Raw genomic sequence first — 16,588 nt, 5'->3', positions numbered from 1 at the left:
GTAGCCCCATCACAGAAGGCCACCAAATTGGTCAGGCAGGATTTCCCCTCAGTGAAGCCCTGCTGGCTGTCACCAAGCACCTTGTTGATTTTCATGTGTCTTAGCATGACTTCCAGGAGAACCTGCTCCAAGATGTTGCCAGGCACAGAGGTGAGACTGACTGCTCTGTAATCCCCCGGGTCATCCATTTTCCCCTTCTTCAAAATGGGGGTTATATTTCCCTTTTTCCAGTCATCGGGAACTTCACCTGACTGCCATAATTTCCCAAACATGACGGCCAGCGACTTTCAACTTCATTCGCCAGCTCCTTCAGGACCCTCAGATGGATCTCATCAAGACCCATGGACTTGTGCACATTCAGATTTTTAAGATGGTCTCGAACCAGATCCTCTCCTACAGTGGGCGCAAGGTCTTCATTCTTACAGTCCCTGCATCTGCCTTTCAAGACTTGGGTGGTGTGGTCAGAGCCTTTGCCAGTGAAGACTGAAGCAAAGAAGTCATTCAGAACCTCAGCCTTCTCCAAATCCTGTGTAGCCAGTTCTCCTGAGAGCTTCCTGAGGGGGGCTACATTCTCTCTAGTCTGTTTTTTATTTGCTATGTACCTGTAGAATCCCTTCTTGTTATCTTTAATACCTCTAGCTAAGTTTAATTCTAACTTGGTCCCTAGCTTCCCGGACAATATCCCTGTACTTTTCCCATGCCACCTGTCCTTGTTTCCACTTATTATAAGCCTCTTTTTTCATTTCAGTTTTCCTCAGGAGCTCCTTATCCATCCAAGGAGGTCTCCTGGCCCTCCTGCTGCACTTCCTTCTGGTTGGGATGCAACACTCCTGAGCTTGCACCAGGTGATCCTTGAATATCAACCAACAGTCTTGGGCCCCCCTGCCCTCTAGGGCTGTATCCCATGGAACCTTACTAAGCAGGTTCCTGAAGAGGCCAAATTCTGCTCTTTTGAAGTCCAGGGCAGTGAGCTTGCTGCACGCTCTTCTCACTGTCCTGAGGATCTCAAATTCGAGCATCTCATGATCCCTGCACCCAAGACTGCCCTGGAGCGTCACATTTCCAACGAGGTCAAGCACGGCACCTCTCCTTGTCGGCTCCTCTATTACTTGCAGAAGGAAGTTGTCTTCTACACAATCGAGGAACCTCCTGGACTGCTTGTGCCGGGCCGTACTGTCCTTCCAACAGATGTCAGGGTGGTTGAAGTCACCCGTGAGAACAAGGGCCTGCAAGCGTGAGGCTTTTCCTATCTGCCTATAGAGTGCTTCATCCGCAGGTTCTCCTTGATCAGGCAGTCTATAACAGATCCCCACAGTAATGTCTCCCATAGCTATATTCCCTTTAACCCTGACCCACAACTCTCTGTGGACTGCTCACCTGCCCCCAGACACAGTTCCATACTCTCCAGCCTATCCCTAACATAAAAGGCAATGCCCCCTCCCCGCCTGCCAGGCCTGTCTTTTCTAAAGAGCCTGTAACCTTCCATTCCAACACTCCAGTCATAGGAGCCATCCCACCATGTTTCTGTGATTCCCATTATATCATACCCCCCTAGACATGCACACATCTCTAATTCCTCTTGTTTGTTCCCCATGCTACAAGCATTTGTATAGAGACATCTGAGCCGAGCTCCAACTGAAGCCGGCTCATTGGCTGGAGCAGCTGGGATATCTCTACACTGCTCCGAGCATTTATTATAGGTGCTGGACACTGACTGGGTGTGTTGGGATGGAATGATGCCCCCTCCCCCAAAACATCTAGTTTAAAGCCTCCTTGACCAGTCTGGCAAGCCTCTTACCAAAGCTGCTCTTTCCCTTCCTTACCATCAGGCAAGCTCCACCAGCCCCCACTAGACCTGGCCTACAAACTTGGGTCCCATGTTCAAGACACCCAAACCCTTGACCATGGCACCACCCTTTTAACCAGTTATTAACCTGGCTAATCCTCCTGGCTTTTTTTAGGTCCTCCCCTGTACCCTGGAGAATTGATGAAAAGACCACCTGAGCTCCAGAGCCCCTAACCACCTCTCCCAGGGCTCTGTAGTCCTTCTTTATGTTCCCCAGGCTACTACTATCTATGTCCCTAGCACCCACATGTATCACCAGAAGTGGTTAATAGTCCATGGGACTTACTAGAGCAGGCAGCCTCTCTGTCACATCCCTGATCCATGCCCCTGGTAGGCAACACACCTCCCTTGAGACAGGGTCAGGCCGACAGACGAGTGCTTCTGTCCCTTTCAGTGTAGAGTCCCCTACTACTATGACCCACCACTTTTTCCTGGCAGCACCAGTAGAGATCTTCTTTACCAGGGCATCAGCCGGCTGTTTCTTTCTCATTAGCCCCCTGCAGGACAGCAAAGCAGTTCTGCCTGGGGACAACAGATTTAGGGGGAAGCCCCTTGCTTTTGATTGTCCTTTTCCTACTTTATTTGTTGGGTTTTTTTGTCACTAATTCCCAGCTTCCCAGGTTAACGGCCTCCTTCTTGCCTTCATGACCTAGAGGTGAAGCTGGAGGCCCCTGCACAGTTTGGGCTGGGAGCAAGCATTCCTGCTTCCTCTCCGATTCCCTGACATCTCGCAGCCTATTAACAGCATCCCCCAGCTCAGCCACCTGCTGCAGGAGGACCTCCACCAGGGAGCACCTAGTGCCGCCCAGCCCATTGTGCACCATTCCCTCACAAGACCAGTGCAGACAGTCTCTACCCCCTGAGCTCTGCGCTGCAGCCTCCCCTCTCATCGGCCCTGTCTGGGTGCCTACGCTGCCACCGCCGGGGCAGCCAGAGCAGAGCTCCCTGACCGGGCCCTGCTCATACGATGAGTGCTCACCATCCTGCTCACCTGCCCGCGCGAACTGCCTCGACCCGCTCTGTTCGTCACACTCCTGTTCGCTCGCGCTCCCTGGGGCAGGTTTTTAACCAGTCAAGGCTGGTGCCGCTGCTTCAGGCTCCGCCCCCTGTGAGTCAGCTGCTCACGTCAGCTGAGCTGCCGGCTGCTGGGCAGGTCCTGTCGAGGACTTGAGGCTCCCTCGGTGGCTCTTGTCGCTCTGAGTTGAGGTTCCTGGATGCTGATCTCCCCCCCCCCCCCCCCGCTCAAACTGACTGGTCTGTAATTCCCCAGGTCATCCATTTTCTGCTCTAAGTTTCCTCAAGGGTCTTTTTAGCAGTTGCTAGACAGGATTCTGACCAGGGGATTGACTTGGCTTGGCCTTGTATCTGCTTCACCATCACCAACTTTCCTGATGCTCTGGAGTCTTGGCTGCAGTTGACATTGTTCTGTGTCCTTGCTCTACTTCTCTCGCTCAGGTACTGTGGGATGGTCCCTACACACTGTGGTGTTCTCCTTTGTCTCTGTTTAAAGAGATTAAGGAAACAAACCCCTGTGGCAGTCCCTATGCTCCTGCAGAGTAGAAACCATCACCTTCTGCCCCCAACAGCGCAGCCAGTGCTCACTGCTCTGGCAGTATCTCTCCATCCAGACCACGTCCCTGCATGGGTAAAAATGGAGTTATTCTTCTCAGGGATAGAAATAGAGTAGAAAGGGGAACTTATTTCCCAGTATTTTTCTCTGGTCATTATTTAATTTTCCTTTACCAAGTATGATATTAGACTTCCAGGGCAGGACCTCTGTTGTCTACCTGGTATGGGTGAATTCTGCTTCACAATGATAGGAAGAGCCGACCCACTAATAGGGAGCATGAGCTGGGATTAGACCATCGTGAGACAGGTTAGTTTTACACTACTGATGGTGTGTTGTTGCAATAGTAATCCTGCTCAGTACGAGAGGAACCACAGGTTCATACCCTTGGTGCGTGCACTTGTCTGAGGAGCCACTGGTGCGAGGCTACCATCTGCGGGCTTATGACAACGCCTCTAAGAACCTGCCTAGATGCGTCATTGGTCGCTTGTGATTGACCCAGGAGATGACAGTCTTGCTCAGAATGCATGGATAAAGGTCTTTCCGAATCTTCATTAGTGAAGACAGGCTTTCCTCATAGGAGAAGGAAAACTCCTGTCTTCAAACCCCGGCTGATGGAGCTTGCCTAGCCTTGTATGGTCTTCCATCAAAGAGAAGGACACTCTTACAAAACCTACGACCTGTGGACTTTGCTGTCACTGTCCTAGCTAGCTAGGTTGTGGCAGTTAAATCTCAGGTTTAAAGGGTGGGGCCAGTTCTACGCAAGCTGCGCTTCACCTAAAAAAATCCACTGAGGAGTCTGGAAGGGCTCACTCTCACTTGTCTATGGGCAGGCAAGGGTCGAAACAGTAGGTGACAAGGTGCATGGGAAGCTGCAGATTCAATGCTGCATATGGGCAGACCAGAGCATGGGTACTTTGAATTAGATCAGGAGTTGACAGTTGTGGTTGGACACTTCCTGATTGCCTAAGCAACCTTTTTTCCAACCAGATTCGGATATCCCACTTGCCCTTGGTCATCGTGCTTGTAGTAAGCGTGGTTAAAGCCCTTCCCAAATGTTTGCTCGCAAAGCCAAGCCATCAATACTGATTCTAGCTCATTCATTCACAAAGACAGAAGCCACTTTTCCCCTGCCTTAAGACAACATCTCCTATCAAGTTGCTGTTCAGCAGGGCACACACAAGAGACTGTTCACTATCCATATACATTACAAATACAAGTTAATTCCCACTCACAACAGGTAAAAGAAAGATTTTCCCACACCAGTGTGTTTTGGCTTGACACCCAGAAAACTCTCAGTTATCACTGATTGTGTGTTCAGGATTGTCTTTCATCCATGGAAACTAGACACATGCTTAACTTTTATATGAAAACCACTATTTGATTTCCTGGTGTACTTTAGCATGAGCTTGGCATGGCCGTGGGATGTGGGTGCTTATCTCCAGATGGAATTCCATTTCTCTCACCATTTGAGTGAACGGCACTTCAGATGAATGTAAAACACACTTAAAATAAATGCAAGGATCCTTTGATGTGCCCAAATTGTCCTTAACAGTGGGTGGCCTCAGCACAGTTCATCATTTTGTATTACAAATTATATTATCTACAATTTCTTCTTTGGAGTGAAATCTCTTGTGAAGCTGCAGCCTGGGGAGGGATTCCCCTTGACATTTTAAGGTGCAGCTTGAGATCTTGATTCCCACCAACTTCTCTTTGAAAGGCACAAACAAATGCAATGAATCTTTTGGAACCTTTTCTCTGACTCTTTTTCAGCAAGCAAATGTAAAACTACACTTCCTCTTCCCTCCCACCCCAGAGGCATTAATAAAGAGCTCACAGATAAGAGTGAGGAATTGTATTGGAGCTGAAGGAGAAGGTCAAGAATCTTGTGAGAAAAACAGATATTTATCAGTGACCAAGGCTATAACTCAATAAAGCTGACTGGTGTTTTACATGAGGAAAAGAAGCCTGGGATAATTGTGGCTAATTTCTTCCTCAAAGCTGGTAACTGTGAATTGAAATGAAGTTTGATGTTCCTTCTCCTCTTGGTTTCATTAGGGTGATGTCATACATCCGATTGAAGGGACATAGGGGTTGCTGTGACTCCCTCTCCTGGTCAAAGTCCCCCTGGGTACCATAAGCTCAGCCATCAACACCTGATATTAAAAAGCACAGGGAAGTGTTGCAGCATCCACAGCGTTGTGGCTGCTTGTGCAGAGCCTCGGCAGCTCTGGAATAGGGAAGAGAAATGTGCAATGTGGTCCCCTGTCCCCTTGCACCCATTCCAAATGCTGGTCCTGTCTCTGTGCTGCCACCCGGAACCTCACCATCTTGTCCCACACCTCCCACCTCCATGCTCAATCCCAGCCTGACAGCAGGAGATGGATGGGGAGAAGCCATGGCCTTGGGGACCAGGAATGTGTGCAGGGAGGTCACTGACACAGGGATAAAGTCTGGAGGGGGCAGAGAGCAAAGGGGCTGCTCCATAGTCCCCCTCAAACTGCAAACTCCAGCACCTCACTGCACACCATGGGGCAGGATGAAGGATGCTGGGGCTCTGCAGGAAACAAGGGACATTCTCATATGGATGCTGATGGCTTCTGCCACTGGTGGTACCCTGGTGGTGGAGGCACTGGGCAAGGGCTGAAATCCCCCTATGCTCTGCATGGAGCTGGCTCCAAACTGGGACTCAGCTTTCAATTCTTTGGGATCAGTGCTTAAATCCTTCCTATAGCCATCATAGCAGAGAAGAGAGCCTCTGCCCTCCATGTGCTGCAGGGTGGCCACAGGGACTCTGTGACCAGTGAGAGGATTTGGGACCAGGACTGATGCAAAGCAAGGAGGGACCATCTCCTCACATCTCCCCTGTATCCATCACATCTCTACACATTCATACACATATCCCATGCCCTGGAGGACTGACTCAGTCCCATTCATCTCCCACTGTCAGCCAGGCTGTGGCTGTGGTCGTGATATTGAACAGGGAGATGAGGAGGTGAGAGAGGCAGAGTTGACAACAGGAGGAGGATGGAGGGGCCTCATCCGCAGCATCGCACCGTGTCCTGAGGCTCCTATGCCTGGTTTTACGACTGGAGAGAGAAGGAAAGGGGAGGATGTGGCTCTGGAAGGGGTTGGAACCCAAAATGGTGCCCAGATTGTGGGGATTTGCTCCCAGTGTGCACTGCCAGGGGATCCGGATGATCTCTGGTGGGAATCCGTGTGACATGCACTTTCCTTTCATGTTTGGCTGTAGAAGGAGGTTCCCCACAACCCCCATGAAGGCTTTAACCTGTCAGAGGGGAGACTGAGATGAGCTCTTAGGCAGAAGCTCTTCCCTGGGAGGGTGCTGAGGCGCTGGCACAGGGTGCCCAGAGAAGCTGTGGCTGCCCCATCCCTAGCAGTGTTCAAGGGCAGGTTGGACACAGGGGCTTGGAGCAAGCTGCTCCGGTGGAAGGGGTCCCTGCCTGTGGCAGGGGTTGGAGCTGGAGGAACTTTAAGTTCCTTTCCAACACAAACCAGGCTGGGATTCTGTGATGGGCTTGGGAGCATCCATCAGAGCCACCAGCAACAGGGGCAACCCTAAAGCACCCTTCAGAAGGGCCCTTTTCCCCTGGTGCTGCCCATTTCAGTCCTTTACCACACTCCTCACTGTTCCTCCCTATCTCCTTCCTTCCACTTTTGGGCACCGCTCTCTCAGGCTCTCCTTTGTCTCTTGTGCTTCCAGCATGAAGTGTGGAAGAAGGTGAATGTCATCATCAGGGAGAGCACAAGGACTGGGGCTGCCTGTGTCCCCCATGAGATTAAGAACCAAATTCCCCAGGAAGCCATCATCAGGCAGAGGAAGGACAGGAGGGTGACCATGAGCAGCCAGCACAGAGGTACCAAGGCCAAGTCACGCCTGAGCAACCTGAGTGCCTTGGGTGATGTGAGCATTGATGTTTGCATGGACAAGAAGTAGAGGACAGCATTTACCTCACCGTTAGCAAGGTTCACCACGATCTTCTGTTGGCTCCTTTGCAGCCAAACTTGTGAGCTCTGGTTTGAGTACAAGGAACTGAAAATGGGTGGAAAGCTGGTTCATTGCCTGTGGTGCTGGGATTGCTGATGGACCCTGGTACCAGCTCCCATTAGAGAGATTCCCCTCATCTTCCTGCCATGGTAATGTCAACCATGGCCCTTGTGAAGCTGTAACTGCCTCAGAAATGCTTCAAAAGTGGATTTGAAAGGTTGGGTTGTTCTGTGGTTTGCTCTAGGGGAGCCCAAAGCCCTGTTGCTTGCTCAAGCTGAGGTCATCTCCTCTGGGTATATTTCTTCTCCAAACTAATCAACACAGAGAAGAGATAATGACCTGCTTTGGGCTTTGTCACCTCCTGGGGCACAAAGAGATTCATAGTCCCACATCCTCACGTCACTTGAAATAGGAAGGGGGTTTGCTGATGCTGGTTCATTCCCAGGCTCCCTGCACAGCTCCAGGCACGTTCATCTTCACATCCATCTCCGAGAGCATGAGGAGGGCAGCAGAGACAGAGCTGAGATGTAAGTGAGGGGCAGCATCTTCCAGCCCATCATTGTCCTGTGGTTCTCTCTTGGCAACAAGCAGCAGCTCCTGTCTTCATCTCCTGCCCTACTGCAAGGTCCTGGGCTGCTTGATGATGCTCTGGGCTTCCCAGGGAGCTGCTTGTGCTGTGTGATCCCCACGCTGCTGCTGAGAAGGCAGGTTTGGAGATCACCCAGGTGGAGAACACACTCAGGAGACTTCCTCTCCTCACTGACCAGAAAGGGCTTCTGGATGAGCACCAGAAGCTTTCCTGTACAGGACATTCAGGTGCTCCCCATTGCTGAGATGAGGCAGCTCGAAAAGATTACTTTTTTCCCCAAAAACGTGTTTGAGAAGAGACTGCTGAGCTCTGGGGTTTGCCCACTTCTATTGGAGACTCAAGGAACAAGTTAACCAATAAAAGATTTTAGATCTGACAAAGTGTGTCAGGAGGGAGGGGAAACTGATATTAACCACTGTGTAAGGTTGCATAGGATCATAGTATGGTTTGTGTTGGAAGAGACCTTAAATCTCACTCAATTCCAACCGCCTGTGATGGCCAGAGACACCTTCCACTAGAGCAGGTTGCCCTGTCCAACCTGTACTTTCCATAGGTCAGGAATTCGTTCCAGTTAGGAAGAAACCGAAGCAGAGAGGGAAGAAGCAGGTGGTTGGCAAATGCCCATGAGAGGATGAAGGATCAACTGTGCACTGTGAAAACATCACGTTTCTCTGTGTTCCAGGTTGATCCAGATGGTCTCCAAGCCCCAGGCTCAGCATTAACGCAGGCAATGAAGTGCAGCACTAAGGTAAAGCTACCTGGGTGTGCAACCTTCCCACTGCTTTCCACAGGGGTCATTGATCAACATCTCAAGGGGAGCCAGAGGAGCACACACCACGTTGTGCCATGGTGTTTAACTGCTTGAGCACCCCTTTGTTCTACCTGTGCTGGCACAGGACTTTCACCAACCTGTTCCTCATTGATCTGTGCCTGAACTTTCCCTTTCCATCCTGTGGGACTGTCTCTGAGCAGCTCCCACCACACAGAGGCTTTTCCACCTGGGACATCCCTGCCTCTTGGAGAAGAAACCTCCAGCCAGGAGCTCACACACAAGGCACCATCCAGCCCATGGCACAAAGCAATTGCACCCAAGTGACCAAGTTCAGCCTGGCAGGGTTCACAGAGGACCCGGTGACTCAGGTCTACTTGTTCCTGCTCTTCCTGCTCACCTACCTTGTCACCATTGTGGGCAACCTGGGCATCATCATCTTAATCAGGGCCAGCCCCCACCTCCACTCCCCCATGTATTATTTCCTGGGCAATCTGGCCTTTGTAGACCTCTGTTCTTCCAGCATCGTCACCCCCAAGATGTTGGTTGACTTGGTGTCAGAGAAGAAGAGCATTGCTTATGCTGGGTGTGTGGCTCAGGTCTTCATCTATGATATCTTTGGGATAACTGAATGTTTCCTGCTGGCTGCAATGGCCTATGACCGTTACGTGGCCATTTGCCATCCCCTGCTGTACCCCCTTGTCATGTCCCCAAAGTGCTGTTTCCAGCTGGTGACTGGCTCATACCTCGTGGGGCTGACCAATGGTGTGGGACAGACCATCAGCATGTCCACCCTGTCCTTCTGCAGCTCCAGCACCATCGACCTCTTCTTTTGTGACATTTCCCCTCTCATCTCACTCTCCACCTCTGACACCACCTTCAGCCACATCATCCTGACCACTGCAGCATCTCTCTTTGGTGTGTCCAGCATCCTGGTTATCCTGCTCTCCTACGTGGCCATCATCGCCACCATCCTGAGCATCAATTCAGCCGAGGGCAAGCGCAAAGCCTTCTCCACCTGCACGTCCCACCTCACCACTGTCAGCATCTTCTATGGAGCTTCCTTTTTTATGTATTTATTCCCCAGCTCAGACAGCTCAAGAGGAGGAGATAAATGGGCTCTGGTGCTCTACACCATGGTGACTCCCATTCTGAACCCCTTGATCTACAGCCTGAGGAATAAGGAGATGAAGGAGGCTCTGAGAAGACTGTTGAAAATAAAGTGATATTGAATGTTGTAAGTTTAGGGCCAAATAAAATAGAGATACTGGGGGAGATGCTCGGGTTTTGGTTAGGTATGGACAACATGTTGGGGGTCTTCTGCACCCGGACTTACACGATGCACTGGTTGATGTGATTGAGAATAAAACTAATTTCACTCTCCAAACTTTGATAAATCTATTTAGTAGTTAATTTCAACTAATTGGTTAATTAGTATTTTATTTCACCTAATCAAGACACAGGTAGACAACTACAAGCATGCACTTCTCTTCATCTTAGTATGAGGGGGGACCTTATCTCTCTCTACACCTGCCCGACAGGAGGATGGAGCCAGGTGGGGCTGGGCTCTTCTCCCAGGGAACAAGGGATGGGACAAGGGGAAATGGCCTCAGGCTGCACCAGGACAGGTTTAGATGGAGCTGAAGAACAATTCCTGCCCCAGAGGGTGCTCAGGCATTGGAACAGGCTGCCCAGGGCAGGGCTGCAGGCACCGGTTCTGCAGGTGTTCACAAACCTATAGGCAAGGCTTCAGTGTCATGGGTTAGTGGTGGCCTTGGCAGTGCTGTGGAACGGCTGAACTTGGTGAGCTCTTTTCCTTTTTGCTCTCCCTTTTGTTTGGCAAATGAGAATAAACAGAGAGTGAATTCTATCGTTCCACTGAATCAAACTCCATTTCTTGACGGTGTTGTTAAAATCATTAAGAGCTTTAAGAAAAGGACAAAAACACCTTTAGCAAGAGAAATAGAGATGACAGCAAATAAGTGTGATGCCATGCAGGCAGTATTTTTAGGTTTTGATGTACAAACCTCATTCAATGATTTCCAGCACCATTCACCTCATTTCATTTCAGACAGCAAAGAATTTAAGTGAAATATAGTACTTGTGTGACCTCTGTTATGAATGAAAGCACTTTGAAAGCATTTTAAGACGTGATAGTGATGAATCCTCACCAAAGGGCAGATACTATCAAGGAACCCCTGTCCCCTGATCCACACCTTTGCTTTCTATTCCCCTGTTGGCAGCAATAGAAGCCATGATCTCCATGGCAGCCTGATCACAACAGAGCACAGGAGCTGTGGTGTTGCTCATCAGCCTTCAGACCTCCTATGTGTCAGCCCATGGCAGCCTGCATGAATGGCATTGCCTGCACTTAAGTCTCTTCTGTTGCCTTCCTGCGCAGAGAGCTGATGGGTGATGGACACACATTGCATACATAAACCATCCCATTACTTCAGCCCATAGGCCTGCAGCCACTGCCAGGAGCATGGTAAAATCTGGAGCCATGGCTGAGCCTTAGGGCTATCCTGGAGACATGCAATAACCTAGGCTGGAGGTAGAAGCTCCATGATTGAATTGAATCAAGCCAGGATCAAAGTGTTTGCTCATTTCTTAACAACACACAACTAACAGGCACCCAGGGTCAATCAGCTGAATCCTGCTTTCTTCCCAAAGCTTCCTGATAATTCCCTGGTTATTATTTAACCCAGATGACAGTTGTTTTCCTGCTGAGTCTTGGGGACAAACAGGAGCAGAGATTTCACACCCTCCCTGGCCCCTATTTCAGTGTTTGACAGCTCTTAAAGTGGGGTTTTTCCCCACCCTCTGTTTCTAACTGGAATTTCCCATGCTGCAAATTCACAATAGGAAATCTCAGATTTACCCTTATCTGCAAGATAAAGCACATGGAGAACTTTCAGATGGCATCAAGTCAAAAAGAGTGTGAAACCATTAATTCTTGCATTAATCCTTTCTCTGTCCCTGAAATCATAGAATCAGGGAAAGGTTTGGGTTGGAAGGGACCTTAAAGCTCCTCCAGCTCCAACCCCTGCCACGGGCAGGGACCCCTTCCACTGGAGCAGCTTGCTCCAAGCCCCTGTGCCCAACCTGGCCTTGAACACTGCCAGGGATGGGGCAGCCACAGCTTCTCTGGGCACCCTGTGCCAGTGTCTCAGCACCCTCACAAGGAGCAATTTCTGCCTAATAGCTCACCTCAATATCCCCTCTGTCATTTCACATGACCAAACCTTGTGGTCTGGAGTTGAAATATTTGGAAACATCAGTTAATATTTCCTTAAAACCAGAAATAACACCAGAAATCATTTGCTAATATAAAACATGAGCTCAGATACCAGTTGGTTTGATGCCAGCAGGGCAAAGCCACCAGCTTCTCCCTTTTGCTCTCTGAACCCTGAAATAAAGTTTATTGTTATGTTTAATAACATTTAAATAATAAAATATATTAATTTCAAGTAATATTTAAGTAACAATCTCTTTGGACAACAACTTTCTTTCCAATACACAGTCACTGTCAGGTCTCAGGCTGCAGCCAGAGAAACTCTTGTCCATCCCAGCACAGAATGTAGCCCTGGTTTAAGGAGAAGCGTGTTTTCCAGTGTCTTGTTTTAAACCCTAGCCAGAAGACAGCTTGTTCACTCACTCCCAGTGAGTGGTGCCGGGCTGAGAGCAATTGAGGCCCCCCCACCCCCCACTGGGGCTCTCCCCTTCCCTGCTCCTGTGAGGGATGGGGAGGAGGATCGAATGAGTGCAACTCCCACGAGTTGAGACAAGAACAGTCCAGCAACCAATGTACAACACAAATCGCCACCACTACCACCACCAACAACAATGATAAGAGAAGATAACAAGGGAAGAGAATACAACACCACCGGCCAAGAAAACGAGTCCCACCTGGAAGCCCGTGTCCTTCCGGGTAACTACCAGTTACCCCCCACCCCGGGCATGACATGCTGTGGTATGGAATACCTCCCTGGCTAGCCCGGGTCAGGCGCCCCATCTCTGCTTCCTCACAGCTTCCCCTCCTCCCTGGCAGAGCATGAGCCTCACAAAGTCCTTGGTCAGGGTAAACATCACTTAGCAACAACCGAAAACATTGGTATCACCAGCACTGTTCCCAGGCTGGAAGTCAAAACACAGCACTGCACCAGCTAGCACAAAGGAGAAACATGACTGCTACTGCTGAACCCAGGACAACACTCAGATGTTTTCAGTCTTTCTCATGGAGCAAATGGAATGTACAGTCCCTTTTTCTGCCCCCTTAATGAAATGTCATGACAAGTTTGCAAGTTCTTCAGCTCTTCTCCAGTTTTCAAATGGTTCAAGATGGGGTTTGGGTTTTTAAAAGGAAAAGGTCTGATTTAGCCTCATGATTAAGAGATTTCTGAAGGGTTTTTGGATGTGTTTCTCTGCCTGTGAAGATTCACCAAGAACCACAGTTAGATGTTGCCTTAACTATCAAATCTTTATTGTTCTAATGTCCAGCCTAACAGAGTACATGCAAGCCACATGGCATTGCTCTTCCCTATTTCACTCCTTCTTTCCTCCTTCCCACAGGGATGCTGTCATGCAATACAGTAACAGGGCTGAAGGCAACCACACTGCAGTGACACACTCCATCCTCCTCGGCCTGACAAGCGAGCCCAAGCTGCAGACTCCTCTTTGTAATCTTCTTCATGATTTATCTCATCACTCATACGGGCAACCTTGGGCTGATGGCACTGATCAAGACAAGCCCCCAGCTGCACACCCCCATGTACTTCTTCCTCTGCAATCTCTCTGTTGTCGATCTTTGATACTCCTCTGTCTTTGCTCCAAAGCTGCTTCTTGCCTTCTTGGTGGAAAACAAAACTATCTCTTACCCTGCCTGCTTCCTGCAGCATTTCTTCTTCCTCACGTTTGTGACCACAGAGGTGCTCTTGCTGGCTGTGATTGCTTATGACCGCTACGTAGCCATCTGCAACCCACTGCTCTACACGGTTTCCATGCCCCAGGGGGTCTGTGTTCAGCTGGTGGCTGCATCATACATGGGGGGGGGGGGGGTATTTTGAACTCCCTAATCCAAACCTGTTGCTTGCTGCTGTTGCCTTTCTGCGGTCCAAACACCATCAACCATTACTTCTGTGACACTAACCCTTTGCTGAAGCTCTCCTGCTCCAACAGCCACCTCAATGAGCTTTTGCTTGTAATTCTTCATGGGAGCATTTCCATGTCTGTGCTCATCCTCATCATCACCTCCTATGTATACATCCTCTTGTCCATCCTGAGGATTAGGTCTGCTGAAGGAAGGCACAAAGCCTTCTCTACTTGTGCCTCCCACCTCCTGACCGTTACCTTGTTCTACGTCCCTGCTGGGCTCAGCCACATGCAATCAGCTTCCAAGTACTCCCTGGAGACAGAGAAAGTCACCGCTGTGTTTTACACCCTCCTTGTCCCTATGCTCAACCCTCTGATCTACAGCTTGAGGAACAAGGATGTTAAAGATGCCCTTAGAAAAGCAACAGCAAATAACCTCATTGCGAGCTGCTCATTGACCAACCCGATCCCAGCTGGTTGATAGAACTCCTAATCTTTCCCTTTTTAACTCATTTGGTGTCAGCTGTCTGGAGGAGGAAGGAACTGAATGTCTTTACAGGAGCAGGTACAGCACATTCTAACCATGCCTTAAACTCTGCAGAGACTCAGTGATGTTAAGCATCCCCTCAATGTAGGTCTCTGATAAATGTTCTCTTGTCATCTCTTGTTTTTTGGGGGGGGGGGGGAAATAGATGTGATATCATAGGAGGTGGCAAAAATAAGCCCATGAGGAATTTCCCTCTTCAGTTTAGCTTTAGAAGTTGCACTGATTCAAGCAGCGATTCATCCAGAGGTAAGTTCAAAGGGGGATGAAGGGTTTTGAGGACGTATATCTGAAAAACATCACTTTACTTTGGGCTAATGCAAGGAAATGCATAAAATCCCATTTGCTTCCAGAAGGATGTGCAGTGCAAATTAAGGAAACGGGAGGAGAAGCAGAGCCACTGAGCTGCCAGAGGATGAGCATGGTATGTGCTGTGATTGAGCATTGGGAAGATGCTAAATCGCTGTGTGACCAGAACATCCCAGCCTGGAGGCAGCACAGCTGTGTCTGTCATCCTGCACCTTCCTTCCTACCACCACAAACATCCAGCTCAGCCAAAGAGGTTTCACAGCACAGTGTGGGTTGGAGGGAGCTTAAAGGCCACCTATTTCTTACCTCCTTGCTGTGGGCTTCATCTCACATCTGGTTTAGGAGAAGTAGCAGCTGAGAGTAGGATTCTCCCCTATTGACGAGGATTTTAGTATGATTGAATGTAATGACTTTAGGGAGAAGTATGTTTCTTCCCCTATTTTCTTCCCGTGGGGCTGCTTAAGTGATTATTTCCTCCCTCCCAACTCTTCCCCAACACAACCTGTTAACTGAGAAGGTACCACTGAGGAATGCTGCAGAACTTCATGCTCTGCAAAGCAGAAATAACCAACTGCAACCTGTTAGAGACCTTTAGCAGTAAGCTCTTTCTGTAGCAAATAGAGACCTGGATGCATTGAAGGAGAGGGGGGGATCATTTGTTACTTCATGGTACTTTGCACATGGCTGCACTCAAGTTAGTCCTGACGTGTTTTTCATAGCTAAAAATAAAAGAGAAAGACTCCCAGCATCATTTCTGTTAGTTGGACATGGAAATCATGACTAAGCATACTCACTGTATGCTATGCCTAGAATTTTAACTTCTTTTTTCCCCCTCAGATGTAGGAGTTTGCATTTGGATGCCTGATGTAGAGTAAATCAAAATCTATCTGGAGCACCCAGTTGAACAGGGGTCATTTTCCCTAAGAGACAGACACAGACAAGGAGGGGGAGATGTTTATAACACTTAGTTTCCATTAGAGCTTGCCTTGTCCCTAGCTTGGACACCAGAGGGTCTTGCCTCTCATTGACAGCTGTTTGTGCTGTTTGCATGACGCAAGGTGCCTCAAGGGAGCAGCTAGGACCAGTTATTTCCAATGGGAAGGCGAGCTGGGAGCTGAAAGTGGCCACAAAGCAGAGCACGGTCCTCCTGTGCCTGAGCACAGCAGCAGCTTCCAGTGCTTCTTCCCTTAGTTTCCCAGGGTAAACTAAGAGTCAAGTTCATGGTTGTTACAGACCAGGAGCAAGCCCAGTTACAGCACAGCCCTGGAAGTGGGCCCAGTCCCAGGACTGTGCTTAAATAGAGCCTGAGCCTATGGCAGAGGGTGTGTGAGAAGGACTCAAGTGACGCTGGGCATGGCGATTACTGTGGCTGCACTCCCTGATGTCTCAAGGAGAGAGGAACTGGGTTTTCCACCACCCAATGCCCTAAACACAGCGGCAGCTCTGCATTCAGCCTCCTCTGATGTATTCCTGTGTGCAGAGGATGAAAAATGGAGCAAAAGGAAGCAAAGAGCTCCTTTATTGTGTTAAGGAGAATCACCCCTCCTCAGTTATGCAAAATCATGGAATCATGGAATGGTTTGGGTTGGAAGGGAGCTTAAAGTTCCTCCTCCAGCTCCAACCCCAACACCTTCCACTGGAGCAGCTTGCTCCAAGCCCCGGTGTCCAACCTGGCCTTGAACACTGCCAGGGATGGGGGATGTGACATGGTCAAATCCACAAAGCACAGACCTGGTACTGAGCATCCAAAAAGGAAAAGTTGTAAGAACCACACATCCCAGGAAGATTTTAGTTGGGACACACTTCTGGCCACATGCTAACCTATGTGTGCCTATCACAAGTCCTTAGCACTGCTCCAGGTCAC

At 49.4% G+C, this 16,588-nt stretch overlaps 1 protein-coding gene and 1 pseudogene across 1 annotated transcript; both read left to right on the top strand.

Moving 5' to 3' along the window:
* Window positions 1-9,079: 9,079 nt before the first annotated feature.
* LOC133282528 (olfactory receptor 5AN6-like) lies at window positions 9,080-10,006 on the top strand. Its single transcript, XM_061478537.1, has one exon. It carries the CDS (start codon window positions 9,080-9,082, stop codon window positions 10,004-10,006), a length of 927 nt encoding a protein of 308 aa, XP_061334521.1.
* Window positions 10,007-13,362: 3,356 nt separating this feature from the next.
* Window positions 13,363-14,352, top strand: LOC133282545 (olfactory receptor 5J3-like; annotated as a pseudogene).
* The last annotated feature ends 2,236 nt before the right edge of the window (window positions 14,353-16,588 follow it).

The sequence above is a fragment of the Pezoporus flaviventris genome, unplaced genomic scaffold, assembly GCF_033815535.1.
Source record: "Pezoporus flaviventris isolate CSIRO_AGI_PZ_B2104156 unplaced genomic scaffold, CSIRO_AGI_Pfla_v1 ptg000127l, whole genome shotgun sequence".
Classification (NCBI taxonomy): Eukaryota; Metazoa; Chordata; class Aves; order Psittaciformes; family Psittacidae; genus Pezoporus; species Pezoporus flaviventris.
The sequence above is the reverse complement of the archived record's forward strand: the minus strand, read 5'-3'. Positions and strand labels throughout refer to the sequence as shown.

Excerpts from the sequence above, each read along its gene's own strand:
- LOC133282528 (XM_061478537.1), top strand. The coding sequence starts at position 9,080 with ATGGCACAAAGCAATTGCACCCAAGTGACCAAGTTCAGCCTGGCAGGG.